General features: G+C 28.1%; 1 protein-coding gene across 1 annotated transcript in view; it reads right to left on the bottom strand.

The window, feature by feature from the left end:
* LOC100209230 (sodium/potassium-transporting ATPase subunit alpha-like) overlaps positions 1-17,928 on the bottom strand; it is a 62,503-nt gene extending 44,575 nt beyond the window's left edge. Inside the window, exons 1-3 of the mRNA XM_065793729.1 lie at positions 17,775-17,928; positions 4,579-4,668; positions 3,548-3,874 (exon numbers count right to left, since the gene is read on the bottom strand). Of these exons, the coding sequence (XP_065649801.1) occupies positions 3,548-3,874; positions 4,579-4,668; positions 17,775-17,777 (420 nt within the window). The 5' untranslated portion in view covers positions 17,778-17,928. The remainder of the gene's footprint in view (positions 1-3,547; positions 3,875-4,578; positions 4,669-17,774) is intronic.
* Between the last annotated feature and the right edge of the window lie 3,935 nt (positions 17,929-21,863).

The following is a 21,863-nucleotide window of genomic DNA, read 5'->3' as shown; positions in this document are numbered from 1 at the left end:
CACAATTTTCATTAGCTTTAAAACACCTACTTATACATACCAGAGATGTAAAAATAAGATCAGAAATCAAAGCAATCAGAAATAAACTTTGTTCTTTTGAATTTATATTAAGCGTGGTAATTTGGTATGCCATATTGAATGAAGTAAATATCATAAGCAAGATTTTTAAACATTCCAATTTGGATATCAGGATAGCGAAAACACATTTAAAAGGACTTTAAGAATTTTTTGAAAAATACCATGAAATGGGATTCAACTCTTCCATAATAATAGCTGAAGAAATTGCTGAAGAAGTACAAGTGACGCCTTAATAATGCGATTAATTCATTCACGAGAAGATTTAAACCATATAAGGGACATGAAACATTGTATGGTTTTTTATATAGTTCAGATAATATTAAAAACATGAGTGAAGATGAACTTCTAAAATATTGTAAAGATTTATATATGACATTGCAAGATAATATTGATGTGATTGATTTATGTAAAGAAACCAAAATCTGTTGTTGAGTTTTGCCTTCCAACTTCAGATTATTATAAATAATGCAATATTTGTTAAAAAATAATCTATTTGAGTTATATCTAAATTTCGTTACTGCACTTAAAATTATACTAATTTTATCAATTACAGTTGCTTCAGCAGAGAGATCTTTTTCAAGATTAAAGTTAATAAAATTTTTTTTTGAGGTCTACCATAAACCAAAAAAGATTTACTTCATTAGAAATTTTGTCTATAGAATCAGAAAAAGTCAAAAAACAAGTTACGATGATATCATCTCTGAATTTGCCATAAAGCACGCAAGGAGATAAATTTGGAATTCTTTGAATTAAATATATCTATACTTTTTCAATATAATTCTATTTTTTGTTATTTGATTTATTAAAGAAAATTTTGATGACTGAAATGTTAGTTTATTTATTTATAATATTTTTAGTGACTTATAATTATATTATATTTAGTTCCATTGTTCAACATGTACTAAAATATAGTGCACATGTAAATAATATGTGAAAAAAATGTGAACATATATGTACTATAACAATATTATACCCTCACAAGGTTATCTTGCACCGGGCCGCGCATTTGTTCGGGCCAGCCCTGTATGTATATATGACTTTATAAGTTCTAATACCATTTCAATCTACCATTCACATTTTATTTTATTTTCTTATGTTATCATTTTTCACTTTGTAAAAGAAAGAGATATTCGAATACTACCTGCTTTAGAAATTAAAAAATCTGATTCTTGCATTGCGTATAGAGATAACTTAGTCATGCCTGTTTATTACTGCAAGAAACCATTGTAAAATGGTTTTGTCTAATGCCGAAGCCCGCTATTCTCAGGTCATGAAATCTTGTATCTCATCTCAAAAATTAGGTTCTCATGACTTCTAGAGAATCTTTAATAGTATTAATAATAAGGGCAAATCTTTAACTCCACCTCTCTTGTATGGTTCAGACTTTGTCACCTCACCTAAAGACAAAGCTGAAATGTTTGCTAAAAACTTTTCATCAATATTATCTCTTGATTCCACTAGTTGCCTTCTACCTGATATTGCCAACAAACAGGTTGATCCATTGCTTGACATTCATATCACTCCAGCTTCTGTATCTAAAGTGATTTCCTGCCTAGACTCTTCTACAGCTTGTGGCCCATACAACAGACCTGTTATTGTCTTGCAGAAGTGTTATCCGGAGCTGTCGTCTATACTCTCAAAACTATTCAACAAGTGCTTATCAGTCTTGTTTTCCAGCCTGCTGGAAAGCGGCATCTGTTATCCTTATTTTCAAAAATTCTGGAGAGCGATCTGATTTGTCTAACTATTGTCCCATTAGTCTTCTTCCTATCATAAGCAAGGTTTTTGAATCTTTAATTAACAAACACTTAATTTCTCATCTTGAATATAATAGCTTACTTTCTGACCATCAATATGGATTTCGATCTTCTTGTTCTACTGCTGATTTGTTAACAGTAATGACTTATAGGTTTTATCGTGCATTAGATAAAGATAGAGAGGTTAAGGCCATCGCTCTTGATATTTCAAAAGCTTTTGATAAAGTTTGGCATGCTGGTCTTCTCCATAAGCTTTCTTCTTATGGTGTATCTGGCAACATCTTTAAGATTACTGAATCCTTCCTTTCCAATTGTAGTATAAAAGTTGTCCTCGATGGACCGCACTCTTCTTCTTTTTCTGTAACTTTAGGGGTTCCTCAAGGCTCTATCCTTGGTCCTAGACTCTTTTTAATTTACATTAACGATCTTCCAGATATTTTCACCTCTAAGGTGGCATTGTTTGCTGATAATACTAGCAATTATTCTTGTCGTGATAAGAAATCAGCACTCTCTGATTGCTTGGAGAGGGCATTTATGCTTGAAAAGGATCTAGCTTCTGCTACAGCATGGGGCTCACAGTGGCTGGTAAACTTCAATACAGATAAAACTCAATTTATTTCAGCCAATCGTTATCACAATAATTTAGATCTTCCTATATTTATGAACGGTGATGTACTCGATGAGTCATCTACTCTTAATCTTCTAGGATTAACTCCTACTTCCGATCTTTCTCGGAAACTATATATCAAATCTGTTGCAAAATTAGCATCTGCTAAGGTTGCATCTCTTTATCGAGCTCGACACTTTCTTACTTTGGATTCTATTCTCTATCTCTATAAATCTCAAATCCAGTCTTGTATGGAGTACTGTCGCCAGATCTGGAGCGGATCTTCTAACGATGCCCATTCTCTTTTAGACAAGGTGCAAAAACGCATTGTAAACATAGTTGGACCTGCTCTTGCAACTAACCTCCAACCATTATCACATTGTCGTAATGTTGTTTCTCTTTCTCTTTTCTACAAATTCTATAATGGGCACTGCTCTAAAGAGCTAGTGTCTATTGTGCCATCTACTAAAATTCATTCTCGTGTTACTCGTCATTCAATTAAGTCTCATCCTTTTTCTGTGACTGTTCCTAAGTGCTCTAAAAACGCTTATTTGTCTAGTTTTTTTCCTCGAACATCAGCTCTTTGGAATTCGCTTCCTTCATCTTGCTTTCCTGATTCATATAATTTGCAATCCTTTAAGTTGTCTGTCAATCATTATCTTGTTCTACAATCTTCATCTTTTCTCTTCCAGTAACTTCCAACTTTAATTAGTGGCTGCTTGCAGCCTTGTTGGAAGCGAAGATGTTAAAAAAAATAAAATAAAAAAATAAATATTGGCACAAAAATAAAATGTAAATATTGCTTACTGATTAATTTTTTTTCAAAATATTTTCAAATTGGTGCTTCTCTATATTTTTGAATATTAAATCTTTTTTTTTCCAGGAATCCAATTTTGTCACAAAAAAAAAAAAAAAAAAAAAAAGGACAACTAATCACAATTTAAAATCACATTTTGATGGTTGTAACATTGAGTACATTAACAGTTTAAACATCTTTAATTATCTTTATTCAATATTTTTAATATTTGGTAATATTTAATAAATGGTAATATTTATAATAACTGGAGACAAATAATGGAGATACAAAATATTAATTATATTTTACCTGATAATAAGAAAAAATGCCAGTTAAAACAACAACAACTACCAAAACAGTGCCCAAGTAAACTTCATCATATACTGGATTTGGTTCAGTTGTAAATCGAATAATGGTGACAATATAACATAGTAAAGCACCAGCCCACAAAAGTAATGCAAAACCACTAATCATTTGTCTTCCAAATTTGATCCATTCAGGTGTGCCTTTAATACCTTGAAGAGTATTTAAGCCATCACGAGCTAAATTTCTTGCAGCAACACTTGAACTCAGCCCTTTCTCTACACTTGTTTCCAGCCTTATTAGCAAATCCTTTATGTCAATTTTATGTTCATCCTATAAAATAAATTTATGATTAAGTTTTAAAAAAAGGTGAAAAAAAAATATTAATAATTAAAAGCTGTTCAAGTTATATAACTTGGTATCATTTTTATATAAATTTTAATTTAAAATAAAGACATTACCTAGGTTTAGCCTAAAAATAGTTTACTATCTTTTTTTCTTTACCTTAACACTTTATCACCCAATAAACCAATTGCAATAAATGTTTATCTAATAAAACTTAGATGAGATTAGGGTTGCCAGATGTCTGTCTTTTATGGAAAAGTAATTTTGCAACCCTAGATGAGATAACCCAATAAATTTCAAGAAACATTTATTTAATAAACGTATTACTTTGTCATGTGAAAGTGACAAATAATGCGGTAGTAAACTAGTAGAAGAACACTGGGCACACATTCAAGAGGTTCAAGGTTCAAGTTCAACCTCTAGATGTACTGTGTTTCTCTGCAGTACCTTGATTAACCATATATCCAAATTTAGAATTAAGAGAGAGTCATACATAAAAATAAAAAGTGGCCTACTCAACTGTAGATGTAATAAAGGCCTTTAAACTTTATTTAGTAAAAGCTACTTTGAATCTTTCCTAACTACCATTTTTATTAACCTAGAACAGAAATGACCACTCATTTTTAAAAATCAAGCAAAAATGCTTTAAAATACAAAATTGCATTACATTATTAAAAATATTACAAAATTACCATTTCAAGCTCTTTTTTGAGATCATCCATATTCTTTTTTTTTGATTTTTTAGCTTTATCATCAACATCATTTCCATCATTGGTTTCAGTCTAAAAGAAATTAATTGAATAATTGTGATGTCCATATATCACATTCCTTTGTTTAAACAAATCTGATACAAAGTGTATATATTAAAAATGTCACATTTTAAATATATATCTAATTATTTTTTATTTTATAGCTTATTTTGGCAGAAACAATCTAATGATAAAAGCATTCATTATTGATATTTGAAAAACATATTTCATTGGTAAGCAGATATTTATAAATGTGTGGTGTTATAAATTCCAAGATGTTATAAATGTTTCTCCTTTTTGCAATATTCCATTGTTTAAATCTTTAAATAAAAAGTAGTCTTGTTAAAACATAAGGAAATTTCTTTTTCAGAAAATTTATTAAAAATAATTTGAAATTAATATAAGTGATCATTAGTGTTAAATTTTAATAAAATTTTCTTCATTAATTTTTTTTTCAAAATCAAAATTGAGGTTAAAAGAAAAACAACCAATAAGTTAAATGTAAAAGAATCATTTTAAAATGGCAGCCAACTAGTTATTATAAAACACTTTGATTTTATTAACTGTAAATATATTGAGTTAATTAAATATTTTAAACATATTTTTATATTATGCAGTATATGAGCAGTACAACCAATTGCTGACATGTCTTCCTGTAAATCTTGTTAAGTTTTAAAAAAACATCTGCTGTTTTTTAAGACAATAAAGCACAAAAATTTGCAGCTGAAAGTCAATCCATTTAATAGATATGCAGTCTGTATTCCTAAATTTAGAAAAGGCTGCATCAAACACTAAAACACTTCTAAAAAAAATCTGGCCCTATTCTTAAAACTTTTTATTGGTTTTCACAAGCAACTCTGTTAAATTTTTCCATAGTGTAATTGAATTTAGGGGGTCACCTCAAGTCTCAAGTTTGCAACATAATACTAAATTTAGAATTTTTTCTTGTTTGAAGGATACTATGTTGAGTCTCAAAAAAAGCGAAATTATATAAAAAATTCAAAAACAATCATCATTTTTTTAAAAACATCAGTAAAAAAAATTATAATCAAAAAAGCTTGCAATATAAGTAAGATTAATAAAATTAATTATATCTAGTGAAAAAAAAACTTAATAGATACTCAAAAATGCAACATTATAATGTTAAAATATTTCATCCTAATATCTTGAATGATATAAGATTATTCAACAATCTTATAACAAAATGATAAATGGGAAAAAACTAAAGATTAGAAAAGTGAAATAATTTGGTGGCTAAAGAGGTAGTGTACCACATAACATGTATCAGTTGAACATATTTAGTGAGGATAAATTAGGTCAATCTACTGGCACATAAATTTCCAATAAAGAAATCAATGTTAAAGTTAATCAATCTTAAAGCATTTGTACATAAATGAAGAGGATTATTAAAAACTTTACACATTACCAGAAACTGTAAAATATTAAAGTTAAGTTAGGAAATCCTTGCTACAAAACCAAGTCCATGGGAAAAGGTAAAATAATTTCACTTAAACATCCTGATTGAGATACACTGCTACTAAAAAAATGATAAAATGGCATCAGAAAATATTTTTGCTAAAAAAATGCCTTTAAATGAATCAAGATTGTTCCACTGTTAATGAACTAAGATTGTTCCACTGTTCAAAGGATTAATAACTAGGTTATGGGTAGATCTATCTATAGAGAAGATATTAATGCAAAATTTAAAAACTGGTAGTTTAATAAAATAAGATTTCCAAATTAAATTTAAATCTAACAACTAAAGTTTTGAATTTTTAAAATTAACCTTTCTAAGCTTTTTAAAATTAACAATTACTAAAATGTCCAAAATATTTTTTTAAATGAAGAGAAGAACATATCAAAAAAATGTTTTTTTTTAATTTCCAGATGACAAAAACTACAAAAATTTTAAACTGGTGTAATGCTAGGAATCCATTTTTGTTTATTTCATTATTAATATAGTTATTTTAGTCATTGAAAGAGACGAAGTAAACTGTGAAGAGCTGGTTACTACTGCACTTGGTGCAGATCAGATATTTAAAACAAATTAAGATCAAAGTAAAATGAGAGGATAGATTACAAAAATATTATTAAGACTTCATACTGCGAAAAAACAAAGCAAAGCATTTCTTTTCTAGATTTGTATGATGAATTATTTTGAAACATGACGCCAAAATAAAATACCTTAAATTGTCATTTATGTACCCTCTTAAAACACTATGTAGGTAATATTTTTTAATTTTTTTAAAAAATAATTTGAAAGAACTTGTTTCACACTTCTAGAAACAATAAAATTTATGAAGAGAGTCTATAGATGAAAAAAATTGGGTCACTTTATAAATCCTTTAAATATTACAACTTTATCCTAAACTTAAAGATTTATCATCAAAACCTAAGCTTTTTTTTATTTTCATAATTTCTTTTTTTTTTTTTCTTTTTATTGAAATTTAAAAAAACCAACAACAAAATGATAACCAGAAAAATAGCTACTAACTTCCAATTAATGTCCAAAATAACAGTTGATGGTAAATTTTAATATTGATGCCTTTCAAATTTGATTGGGTCTGAGATTACCGCAATACTGTACAGCTTTAGTGCCTAACAGTTGCCGTTGCTAAAAAGCTATTAAAATGACCAAGCCATACAATGAGGATGCATAAAATCAACGTAGACATATAATGGTTCTTCTGAAATTTTATGAACATTACTGATTCACCAATGCAAACCATAAAATTTATGGTGTGCATTGCAAAAACTTGTTGCATTTATTCATAATAAATACATGCAACAAGTTTTTAAAGGCTAAAATGAGTTAATAAAGCTGGTTTGTCTAAGTTACTTTATTGTCATTTAAAATACAAACACGATTTTTTTTTACTATTATAAATTTTGATTATCACAGGTACCTGCAAAAGTGTTTCTAAAACATTTCTACTGTTTTTAATAATTTCCACTCCTTTAGTAGAGTATTTATCTAGGTACTCTATCTTTTTAATTATCTAAGTACTCTATCTCTTTAGTAATGCATTTATCTAGGTTGTTAGTAAAGGCTTTACTAACAACCTAGATAAATACAAATAGATAACACCCAACATTCCTTCCAAAAATCAAATGTTCAAAATAAAAATAATTGATTGGTCATTTTAGACTGGCACATGCTATTAAACACTTCGCAGTTTTTCTAAACCCTTTGCAGAAAAATTTTCCATGACTAGTTACAAAGAAATATCATTTAGCACTTACACTATAGTCTGTTTAAAGGTAACATATATTTATAAAAATTTTAAAGTTTTTGTACTGTCATTGAAATAGTTAGTCCAAAAGATAAATAATTATTAAGTTCAAAAATTGAACTTAATAATTATTTATCTTTAAAAATTATCATTTAAAAAGGGGGACGACTGAATAAGCGCGAATTTCATAAGTGCGAATGTCGTAAGTTCGAATTGCCATAAGTGCAAACCGTATAAGTGCGAAGCAGTTGCAATAACTCGAACTAGCGTAGGTGTGAACTGGCATGTATGCGAAGCAATTACAGAAACTGACATAAGTGTGCCGAATAAATTTACAAACATTGGCATAAGTGCGAATTGGTATAAGTGCGAGTGGGCATAAGTGCGAATTAGTATAAGTGCGAATAGGCATAAGTGCGAATCGGCATAAGTGCGAATCGGCATAAATGCGAACTGGCAGAAGTGCGCTGAATAAATTTGCAAACATTGGCATAAGTGAAAACTGGCATAATTGCGAATTGGCATAAGTACGAAATACCAATTTGCACTTATGCCAATATTTGCAAATTTATTCGGCACACTTATGCCAGTTCCCACTTATGCCAGTTTTTGTAACTGATTCGCACTTATGCCATTTCGCACTTATACCAGTTCGCATTGATGCCAATGTTTGCAAATTTATTCGGCTCACTTATGCCAATTCATTCACACATATGCCAGTTCACACTTATGCCAGTTTTTCCAACACTTTGCACTTATGTCAGTTCGCACTTATGAAATTTGCGCTTATTTAGCCTCCCGAAAAAAAGTTGGTGCTTGCAAACACTAATAACACGATAAGATTCATTGCAGCATGTTATCAAATTGGTTATTAGTAACAAAAGGATGCAAGGTTGCTTTGAAAAAATTTATAACATTATTTTGTGCAATAAACAAACAGCTTTTACAAATCCATCAAAATTTTCAACTCATTTAACTTCAACTCATTTTTTAAAGATAAAAAATAGTTACTTTGGCTTTTTGCACAAAAAAAAAAAAAAAAAAATATATATATATATATATATATATATATTTATATTTATATGCTTCGATAAAACCAACACTTAAGAAATTAACTCATCAAGGAAGTCCTCTACTGCCAGTTGTAAGAACTACAAAATCATGCATATATTGATACATTGCTTAAAAGTTATAGCATTATCTGATGCAAATATTTCAAAGCAATTTTCAAGATAAGCTTTTAGCATTTTGCTCCTGAACATCTATCGAATGAATGAAGCAAGCGCTCCTTAGATTCAATATTGCAAACAATTTTTAGAATCAGATGTTTATAGACTACCGTAAAAAGGCTTCTTGTAATTGTAAATATTACTTACAAAAAATTAATAGGTATCTGAAGAAACAAGAGTCATACAGAACTTCGGGCGAAACTCATAAAGTTTAAAATGTCAAACTTTCATTATCTTCCTTATATTCACGAAATTCCTTTAATTATTAAATTATTCAATATTAACTTTTTGTCTGCACTTTGTTATAATCAATTTTTAGTCTTAACGCTCTCAGACACTGTTTTTTTTTTTCCCTAGACAGGTTCTTTTCATTGGATCTAGGATTTTTTGGTATATGAGATTAATAAATTTCTACGTGGGTATCTTCAAAAATATAATTCATAATACATAGTCGGTATTATTTGTTATCACCATTGGATCAGAATTGGTAGCAGAGGGTAGCAGAGAGGAGTTTTTTTCACAATGGAAGTATGGTAAAAAGAAGAAATCAAGTTAAATAACCAAATAGAAGATCAACCAACCATCCAAAATGAAATATCAGCTTTAAATAGAGAAAAAATGATTTTAAAAACAATAGTAGGACATATTAAGCTCTTTTACACGGCGGTTTTCATTAAACTTAATAAACTATTTAGATTTTTTAATTTAAATTAAGATTCTGTTAGTAAAAACTTTTTATCTTTTTTGTTTTGTTTATTGTGAAAGATTGCGTTACGTAATTTATGTACAATCCCAAACTAATTTTTACATCTAGAATTTTTTACCATTATTACAATGAAACTATACTAAAAAATATACTGCAGTATACTTTAATAGATATATATGATCAGAGTTCTGGCACAGAACTCAAATCATATATCAGAAGTTTGAGGTCGGTTCTAACCCAATAAGCGACATGGTATGGATAAAGACGTAAACTTCTTAGTTAAATGCTCTTCCACGGTGCTCTTTGATAAGATCGTAAGGGCCTCTGGGAGTATCTTAATAACTACACACACACACACACACACACACACACACACACACACACACACACACACACACACACACACACACACACACACAATATTATATTAAACACACATATAATTTTGAAGAATTGAAACAGTTTTGGACCTCTTTTCCCGCTGCCCTCTTCCTCTTGTAAAAAATCGCAATACTTTATTGCCCACCCCTAAAATTACGCAACAAACCTGTACATCTAAAGAGAAGTAGTATGTAAAAGACAACCAAGATATATATTTTTTACATTAGTTTGTCGTTGTACAATTAGTGATAATATTAAAATAATAATAATAATAATAATCTTTCACAAATTTATAATGATATTTATAAAATAATGATATTTATATACTATAAAAACAAGGTAGATATAACTCAATAAAAGTAAGTAGTAAAGATGTGATGCTTTATAGTAATAGCATCAAATAATTGATCTAGATCAAAATACTTATCAAAAACCCATCTGCACCACATTTAAACAGCAACTCTTATAATGAGACTTATAATATAACTAAAACAGTGAAAGAAGCTTCTATCATTGATGATAAATTAAATACTTCTTTATTAAATGATGGTTGTTATTTTAAAAATACTCACATTCAACAATACTATTTTTTCGTTGATTTATAAGAAAGAAATTGTTATACACTGTTCGATTTTCTACAGTTTGGAAAATGATGACTTTTCTTCAATATTCAAACAGTAATAACAGCAGTGTTAATGAAACAGTTAATAATGAGTTGATTTAGTTCGCATTTTTTTAATTTTAACTATTTAAGGGTTCTAAGAAGTCTCTATGGCCTAATCACATAGCCCTACGGAATAGCATTTAACTAGGAAAACCTCCTTTCTTACTAATTCTGTATATGACCAGAGCCGGCTTCGAACTACGGAACTCCAGTTCGGACGCCAGAACTCTAACCACTACACCACCAGAACCACTACACCGCGGCTGCTATTCGCTGAATTCGCTGAAGAGCAGTTGTAACGCATGCATTAAAATTATTATTGAAGTTGTTAAATCCATCCCGAGTAGCAAACAATATTGGCGCAATATTGTTTACAGTAAGTAAAGTATATAAACAATATTGCACCAATATTGTTTGCTACTTGGGATCTCATCTTTTATTGTCTGAAAATCCCGGAAGATTGCAAAAGACTTCATGTAGTGTTGTGATTAAAGCTCTAGGAAATTGATCTTGCTATCATATAGGACTACATAATGGTATTATACGTTTCCTTTCTCGCCATTCTGTTTTTGAATACTTTGACCTGTTTATTACAGAAATTAATGAGTTGCTGTCAGAAGCTATTTTATTTGATGAAGCTTTTTACACTCAAACTAAAATGTTTTTTGTTTTTGATGGTTTTACAAGAGCATTCTTAAAAAATATTACACTTCACAGTAAATACTAGGCCTGCGAAAAACGTATGGTTGAAGATGAATGGTTTAGATGAGTAGCTTTCGCTGACGTAAATTAAACATTACGCACCGATGAAAGTTTTGCTGGAATGCACAGCGAGACGGATTAAGTTAAACACGGAAAAAAAAACCATACTATTTAAGGCTGAACTTTTATGTTTTAAACTTCTATATTTTAAAATATTTTTTAAATCGAACAATATTTTCGGACCTTTTAGGGTTTTTTTACAACGCGCTTTAGAAATCTTCAACAACTGTAACCACTATTTGTATTTTCAAATATAGTTTTTATAAATACTAAATTGTTGGTAACATAAGCAAATGATTTAGTAAATACTTATATTTATACTTATATTTAGTAAATACTTATATTTATACTTATATTTATACTTATATTTATAATTAAATACTTATATTTATGAAGTTACTTTGAATAAGAATTTGAGGAGCAAGAGATGCGAAAATATAAATTCAATATACCTAAGGGCTGTGTTAAATTGTGTAAGAACTGCCTAAATTGTATACATCATATTTATAAGTTTCTTTTTATTATTTCTGTCGGTCAAGTTGCATCAGAAAGATTTTTCTACAAATTAAAATTCATCAAATCAAAACTTCCATTACTAAGTCTAAATCATAATTTTACATGTGTTCTGAAATAAACATTTTTAACTCCATTGATATTGTGTATTATTATAACATTTATGCATTTTATGATACTTATGAATTTTATAATTCCCTTTTTTCATGAATGCAGTTGCAGTATAACATTGTTTACTAAAGTAAAAATAGTTTAAAACCTCATATAATAAAAAATACGTAATAAGGGCCGCTTTAACTTTTTTCCGGCTAAAAAAGTTTGCTAGTCCGCCACTGTTTGTTATACTGTTCAAAATTTAATTATTAAAAAAAGTTAGGGTTGTTGGTAAATTAATAATTATTAAACTTGAGCTGTAAAAAAAAAGTAAAACATGATTGTCTGGAGATAAAAAGTTATTGGCTTCCCTATCATAACACTTCAATAATGAAGCTTTTTTCACGGCTAAAATACCAAGTATAGGCAGTCTAAGCATAAAGTGAATCGTTCGTTATGGAACAGTAGGTATAACTTTTCTCAACATTTAAATACTGTGTTAATTCAAATTAGAACATGTCTTTATTTCCTCAAATATAATAGTTAATTAATATTTGTAATTTTAATTATATTGTACTTTTTTTATAGTTTAAGTTTTGAAATATTTAGAAATGTTGATTTAATAGATACATATGAAAAAGCAACTGAAATGCTTCAATTGCTTGACTAACCAACTATATTCCTCAAGAAATCAACAATAACTTAAAAATCGCCTTCTTTAGGGGGGAGGAGCGGGAAAGTTAATCAACTCCCTCCCTAGTAGAATTGCCCCTGACCACAACAGCATAAGTTAAAGATAATGTAAATTTCCGAGTACAAAGTCTAGCATCAAAGATAAATGGATTTTAATGTTTGAAAAGAATTCAAATTAATCCATAATGAAACCACAAATTGGGTGGGGTGATAAAAAAACAAAAAAGTACAAACCTGTTGTCATTTCATTTTCTTATTAATTATGCATTGCAATTCCGACTGCAATTATTGTTTTATTTTTTTAATTTATTTATTGAATAATTACTTTTTCTAAATTTAACATATGAGCAACATTTATAACAACACATATCTAGATGGTTCTTTCGCTTGCCACTAAAGATATTTTTTAATCTTATTATCCCTGAATAATCTGTTTTATATAACCATGTACTATTGGGTACAAAGCAATCCTAATTTATATTTAAACACTTATATCATTTACCAATCCAACCAAAATGTTATTACACTTTATCTTAAATGATTTCAAATTTTCTCAAAACTACTTATCAAATTGGTTTGTAAATATATAAATAACCGTATTATTTCAATTATGCATATGGAACCTAAAGTTTACAATGTAAACTTAAAATAAATTAATGCATTATAAAAATATAACAAAATGCTTGCAATAATAATTTCTATATCATACTTTTTTAACTATCATAAGAGTTTGACCCATACCTTGTTTTTTTAAGCTATCATGAAAAGTTTGACCAATCGTCAGCAGAGAAGCAGGAGGCCGTATGTCTATTTTTTATATTTCTGTGAAAATTGAGCTTTATATTTTAGTATGTAAAGACTTTGTGCCAGAAACTTCTACTGGTTATTTATATTTTTCTGTCAGTTTTTTTATTATTATTTATATTAGATTTAGTGAACACACGCTCCACTGGTTGAGGAATATTTATTGGTGATAAACAAAAAAACACAAAGTGTGGACATACAGCCCCGTGATTCTCAGCTGACTTAACAGTCTAAAATATCACAAAAAGTATAAAGAAGTTTTTAAAAATATCATAAAAAGTATAATCGATGCCTTTTTTTTTCTAAACTACCGATTTGATCATCTTATTCAGATAATGTACACAGTCGTTCTTTTGTGTATTAATGTTATTAATAAAGTAATTTTTTCTTAAATTTGTTTTACAACTTTTATAATTTGTTATATATAAGAATATATACTTTCGCATGTATTCTTTATGCTTTTTATCTACAAATATTTGTATAAAAAATATTCCTAAACGAGCTAAAAACTATGTTACTAAATTTATCATGGTTTGTAATATGGTAATTATGTTAATTCAACACTGTTAAACAAATGTCGCTCAAAATACCAACCAACGTTGGCCCATGTAGGTTAGCCAACTTTTAACCATCATTTTTGGAACTGACGTTCTTAGTTGTAGCACATCAATATTTCGATCAATATAAGTTAGCCAACATTGAATCAACGTTAAGGTAGTTAGTTGCTTATATTTGGAGAAAATTGGGCTTATCAATATGTACAATCTGCGTAAAGATTTATACAAGTTTAACGCTTTAAGTTTATGTTGGAGCATCTTACTGGACACAATTTTTGTTGCCCAAAATGCGATACTGCAAGCAAAGTTCTGTAAAGATTATATATTTTTTATAATCTTGCCCATACAATATTACCGTAAGTTAAATAATTTTGTTTGAAAAAATAGTCTCATTGTTTAAGAAATGTTAAGCTTTCATTTGAAAATTTCTTAAGGACTCTTTTTCGAAAGTGCTCATATTTTCGCCTACAATAACACCTTAAAGGTTTACTGAAGTTTGTCTTATAATGTTTGTTTTATTTAATAATTTTAAAATCAAGTAAATTTAAAAGAATATTATCTGTTTTATTTAGTATATTAGTAGAGTAAATTTAGTTATTTAAAAGTTCAAAGTCTGTTGCTTATAAACCGTTTAATTAGTCCTTTGCATAATGACTCTGTTTCTGCATAATGACTCAAAATCATTTAAAACGATGCATTCTAACTATAGGTATTGTATGCATATGTATTACGTTGCGTTGTAATACTGGTGACAAAAGTAAATGCTTAGATCAGTGTAAAAGTAAAAAAATAATAATAATTACTATTAAAACGTTCATAATACTTAATTTAATACCTAATAAGTTATTCAATACTTAATAGTATTGCTAACTTATTAAGTATTGAATGCTTCATTATGATATTCAAGACAGTACAGGCTCAGCGAGTTATACCAGTTTTACCAGCCGCTTTTTAATCTGAAATGTTAACAATTGAATAGAAAGTATATTGATTTAGTAAAGAGTATTTTATTAAACATTTTAATTAAAAGTGCACAAAAAAAATCCTTGAGATTTAAATTGTATTAAGTTTGGTAAAATAAAAGTAACAATTCAGAAGTTATCGTTTAATAAACTATAAAAAAAAAAGGAATAGCATAAGTTTTATACTAAATTTTACAGTTTAAACTGCATGTAACATAAAATCAACTATTATACAACAAAAAGAATAATTGTTTCGAGTTAAAAACAATTAAATAATAACGTATAAAAACGTTTAATGCGTCTTTAAATACAAATCGTTTAAAAATTATTTGCAGAGTTTAGATACAAATTGTTACATGTTTAAAAATGCTGAATTTTTTTTTTTTGGCTAAACCCAATTTATTTCCTGGTTGTTAAAAATGTCAAAGCCCTTTTTTTCCTGATTGATCTCTGACTCTATCCATGTACTTTTGCTTAAGCCTATCCCTATGTGTCAGTCAATCTATGTACATTTAATAACGCCTATCTCTACAAGTCAGTCGATGTACGTACATTTAATTGCGTCTATGCCTATTTGTCAGTCGATGTATGTACATTTATTTTTGCTAATCCCTATATGTCAGCTGATGTATGTGCATCTAAAAGCAATGCCTTAAATAGTATTTTATTTAAAATATATATATATTCGTAAAAATACATTGAATTGAATTTAAATAAACTTAAACTTTGACAACAAAAAAAACCGGTTTTGCGTTATTAAAAATAGATTTTGTCGATAATTAGAAAAATTAAGGAACGTTTTTAAAAAGATGGTGTTTCTAAAAAAGAACATTTAACGTTAAAAAAGAATAATAACACTTTAAGTGTAATTTTTTAAACTTTGACACCAAATTAAAGTTTTTCTTTAAGTTTTTAGACCTATGTTTAAAAATGGTTCTGATCATTATTATATAAACTATCATGATCAACCATAAAAACAGGGAGGGGGAAGAGGTGAAAGTTGAGCAGCGCCGCAAAGTTTCTGCAGTTAGCGAGAAAGTCGAAAGCGCTGACAAACATATTATAAAGAAACATAACAAATTTACTCCCTAAAGTTTTTAAATATTTGAAAAAAAATAATTTTCAGAAATTTTTAGTTTATGAACTAATATGTCATAGTAATAGTATGTAATATCATATTGATAACTGTAAGAGTATAAGTATAATTGTTTATAAGAAAGAAATATTTATTAGATAAAATAATGAACTAGTATTTCATGAAAGAAAAAAAAGTTTATCATTTTTAGCACCCACTTTTTCATAAACGGGGGTTTAAAATCAAAACCCAAGCACAGTAAGCGAGAAAAACGCTTAAGTGTTGACAAACATTTATAGTTGAAATTTACCAAACATACTACTCAAAGTTTTATAATATTAAAAAAAAACACACTAGATTTTATAGAACATTTTTAAACTAATATGTAATAATATATTAGTAGTAGTAACAATCAAACTATAATATTTATAGGGGAAAGGCGCCTATGATGGCATAGCGCCTATGATGGCATACCGGTCATATTTCCATTAAAATTGGTTTTGGTAAAAAAATGATTAGACCTACATGACTATACTGACTTTACATTAGTTTTAGTGAACAAACGTCCCTTGTGCACAAATATTGTTTTTATAATCAACAAAAATCGATTTGGGGATGTGCTGTTGTAGTTTTATTTCCTTCATATATTTAAGATCGTGATTTTACTATTAACTGTGCAGAAATGAAATTTTCATGCATTTTATATTCAAGTTTTGTGCATTTAGTGGAATAGTTACTTTAATTTTATCTTTTGAACAAAGCAGACACAGCTTGTTTTAATGAAAATGATGACTTTTACCCATGATGGCATACTGACGAGTTTGGGGTGTTGAAATATAGACGAGTTGGGAAAACCTTTTTTTTTTATAAGTAAAACTTACTTTTAAGTAAAGTTAAAAGAAAGCGATGCTCCAACATTTTTTTTTGGTCAAAAAAATACGTAAAACGCAATATATCCTATGCGCATGCGCAAAATTTTACAATGCTGGTGTGTAACATGAAATGGTAAATTAGGATGGTTTCGAGTAATTTCTGACTTTTCTGAGGGAAGACTCTAAGGTTAAATGAAATCATTAAGTTACCCTCGATCCTAACTAGCCCCATCCTCCCCTATGCCATCATAGGAGCAGTGGTTGCCTATGATGGCATACTTGTGCTTTTTTTTACAATAAGAATAACTTATAAAAAAATTAAACTGATGAAAACTCCCAAGGTAATTATTGTTCTAGATGTAACAAGGAATGTATCCATATCAAAACTTTTATTATTGGTCTTCAGGATACTGAATAATGAAGCTTCAAAGTTAAGTATGCCATCATAGGCGCCTTTCCCCTATATCTATATCTTATGTATCTATATAAATGTTTTTATAAACATATCTTATGCATCTATGTAAGTAAGAAATGTGTAATAGATAAATAGATAAACAAATTTTTTATGAAATACGAAAAAAAAAAAATTCTCTACCATTTTCAGCCACCACTTTTTCACTTGTGTTTAGTTTTTTATAGTCAATGCTTAAAACTTATCAACAAATCACCAAAAAGTTTTGTGATGTTGGGAAAACTTAAATGTACTTCAGCAAAGTATAATTAGGTAATGACTCTATTTTATTGCCCAGAGTTGTAGTTAGAGGCAAAGTGCATTTTGGGATTTACGAAATAATTCGTCTTGCTTATAGTTTAAAATTTGTAACCTTTATTGCAACATCAAATTTATTATTGGATTATAGATCAATGCGTCATACAAAAGCAAAAGCACTTTGGAATTCAAAAAAAAACGCAAATTATTGAGTTAATTTAAATAAATGTTAATTGACATTAAAACTATCTGTAAGGACTGTTTACACGTGCGAAAAGCATGAAAACAGAATGTTTTTTAATGTTATTAACAACCGGCCTACCGAGGTACTCGGTTGGGAATGAGTTTCAATTCGTGTTCATAAGGAAAAAACCGTATCGCACGAGACGCTTTTAATGTCACATGACATTAATCTATAAACATTTAAAATCATTCTTACTTGATACATATTAAAAGCTTGATAATATTACGTGTTTTAAAAAATAGGAATCATATTTACCTTATAATCAACAAACTAAAAAAATAAAGTTTCAACCTAAAAAACTTAGTGTTCAGATTTTGTTTACAAACATGTTTAAACGACTTTAACTTAAAAATGCAGCAAACCTAATTAAATTTCGTAATAAACTGTCTTGTCCTAACTGGGATGATTTTCAGTTTGTATCCTTATAAAAAATTTTCAGTCAGTCTGGTATGTATGCTCTAAGCCAGTTTGCGAGATCTCGCGTAGACGAAGTAAATGATTATCCATATGAACGCAATGTTGAAATTATATAAATTATTTTTGCACATATATTTTTATATTATTATATTATATATATATTTCTCTTTACCACCCAGTAATTGAAATTACAGGTAAAATAAATCATATTAAAAAAAAGTTGCCATATAAATTAAGACCCGTAAAACAACACTTCTCAGTGTTGCTTGCCAAAAATACTAACAATTAGACGGTATGTTTTCCACAGTTTGTTGGATTAGTGTTTTCGGAATATTCTCCTCCATCAAAGTTTTAAAAATTGCTCGTTTTAATTTAAGCTCCGAAACTAAAACGATTCTTTTAATTTTGTTACAACATCCGCTTGCAGTTCTTTCATAGGTTGTGTAAATTTAACTTTTTTTGCTTCCATCATGCACTGAAAAAATGCACTGCTTAAGGCAAGAGTGTTACATATAGCACTACGTTAGTTTTAAAATATTTTTTCTTATGTGTTGCCACTAATTGCTTTAATATCAGTGAATAGCAAGTTTGATTTTTCAACGGATTGATAAATAGTTTTACTTTATTTTAGAGTAGTTGAAATATCCAGTGCCGTGGCTATTAGATCCCAGCCCCCCACCCCAAAAAAAACCTGTCATAAGGCTTGAAAATTCTTAAAAAATTAATTCCTTACATTTACCAAAGGGTCCCTAAATTTGCAAATGGCCCCCTAAATTCGCTGAGCCCCCCTCTCCCAGTTAGGGTGTGTGAGGGAGCCTAGCCACGGCTCTGAAAATACGCTCATTTAAGTTTATTTTTTGAAGCGTTCCAATCTTGTTCTTGTTAGTATCATTATGTCATTGGAAACCCAGGTGTTTTAACTTATTTTGAAAATATATTAAAGTTCTGTTAATTTGAATAACGTTGTTTGAAATAGAATTTGTTCCAGAAATTAGTAATTTTGTTTTCTCACTGTTTAGTTTGATAAAATTTGCTACTCCATAGGTTTGAAATCTGTCAATCAGTTCTTGCAGACCAGAGATTGTGGAACTTTGCAAATTACATCATCTACGTGTATACAGATTTCTTGACAGTGTTCTTCTTCAGATTTCTTGACATGTGTTCTTCTTCAGATTTCTTGACATGTGTTCTTAAAGTTCTTGCAATTCTATTTTTTAGACTGTAAAAATGATTTTTCCACGTTTTAATCAATGTGAACACTCAAGAACTTTAGCACTCTTTATTTTAGTATTATCAATAAACAGAAAAGGTATATTCGAAAGTAGATTTTTTTTGAAACTGCTTTAATTAGAGTGCATTTAGTTTTTTTGATATTAATTGATAGTTTGTTTGAATTAAACCAGTTAGATTGTTATATAGTATTATATCTAAATATATATGGAATATTATATAACCATAGTTAAATATTCTATTATACAAAGTTCTTACTAAAATTTTTGAAAAAAAAACAAACAAGGAGAACTGAGATTGGGCGATAGTTATTGAGTTTTGTTTGTACACTTCACCAATCGCTTTATAAAACTTTAATCATTTTGTAAACGGTTTCAAATTTTTCTAATGTTGTTTCAAAGATATTTACAAAAAAATTTCAAGGAGAGCGAGTGCCAGTTACTAAATTAGTGACAATAGGTATATTTATAGCTAAATTTTGTCGAACTGATTCGAAATATTTATTTTGCTTTCTATTCCAATAGGATCATTCAAGAATTCGTCATTCATTTCAATAGCTTTAGACTAAGAGCACAGTTTTATTTTATGATTGCTGATGATGTCATTTATATATTGCCATGTTTTTTTAGAATCACTTTTGTATTTCTCAAACAAGTTCGTGCAGTACTTTTTTTTAAGGTTTTTTTCTTTGTTTTTTAAATTGTTTAACGTAAGTTTTTTAGAGTGTTTTATTTTCAATTGTTTTCAATTTTAAGTAGCTAATTTTGTTGTTACCCTTGTAGGTTTATTTATTAAAAAAAGTTGCTCCATTTTTAAACAAACCGTTATAAAACTTTTTAATGTTGTTATTTATGTAATGTTCGTAGAAGTTTAAGTTTTAATGTAATATTCATAAAAGTTCAGATCACCAATAATAAGTTTAATTTTTTTTTTAAGAAAACTTTGTTTTAATGATATCATTAAATAAAAAACTATTAAAATCTTTAATTGCGCCGATAAATTGAATATTTTAATCTTTAGATTATCTAAAGATCTAAAGGTTTTGGTTCGAATGGTTCGTAAAAAAGCTACAAAATAAAAGCACCCTTGTTGTGCTGATCATTATTCTTTTGTAGAATTAATAGATAAATTTTGTGTGTGTTATATTAATAGAATAAAATTCATTTAATGAATTTTGTTCTATCAATATACATTACAATTTTACTTTAATGAAATCTATCATGAATATCCTACCAAAATTTCAGAGAACTTTTTATTCCCATAACCCATCTTAAATTAAGTTCGTACAGAAATTTAATATCGGAACCTTTTGTTTAAAAATTTCTTCATATTTTTAATGAAAAACAAGACTTCGTTTGAAACTGCACTTTGAAAAGTTTTTATCATTGATTTAAACATTTACTAAACATGGACTTTATGTATTAGATTTCAAATGTGTGTGTGTGTGTGTATATATATATATATATATATATATATGTATATATATATATGTATACATATATATATATATACATATATATATATATATATATATATATATATATATATATATATATATATATATATATATATATATATATATGTATGTATATATATATATATATATATATATATATATATATATATATATATATATATATGTATATATATATATATATATATATATATATATATATATATATATATATATATATATATATGTATATATATATATATATATATATATATATATATATATATATATACAGAGGTGGCGCCAACATTGGTCTTCGAGATATCTAGCTTCGAGACATGGAGCAGCCTCCAAACATTTATATGTTTATACTTATGTCAAATAATGATTCTTTGCAAAAATTTGCGATGATTAGAGCTTAGGAACAAAAAAAATTATATCCATCGAGAAATGTTAAGTCCGTAGTATAATTTCTTAGCGTTCAAAAATTATGACCATATAAACCCGATTAAATTTGACGATTGCGGTTTTAATGGCGACATGAGTTTTACTATTGGGTTGCCATGGATATCTATTTTACTTAGCAACCACATATTAAACTTAGCAAGTATAAATGAAAAAAATAAAACTG

This window comes from Hydra vulgaris, chromosome 03 (assembly GCF_038396675.1).
Source record: "Hydra vulgaris chromosome 03, alternate assembly HydraT2T_AEP".
Lineage (NCBI taxonomy): Eukaryota > Metazoa > Cnidaria > Hydrozoa > Anthoathecata > Hydridae > Hydra > Hydra vulgaris.
This window is presented reverse-complemented; position numbering and strand designations above follow the sequence as displayed.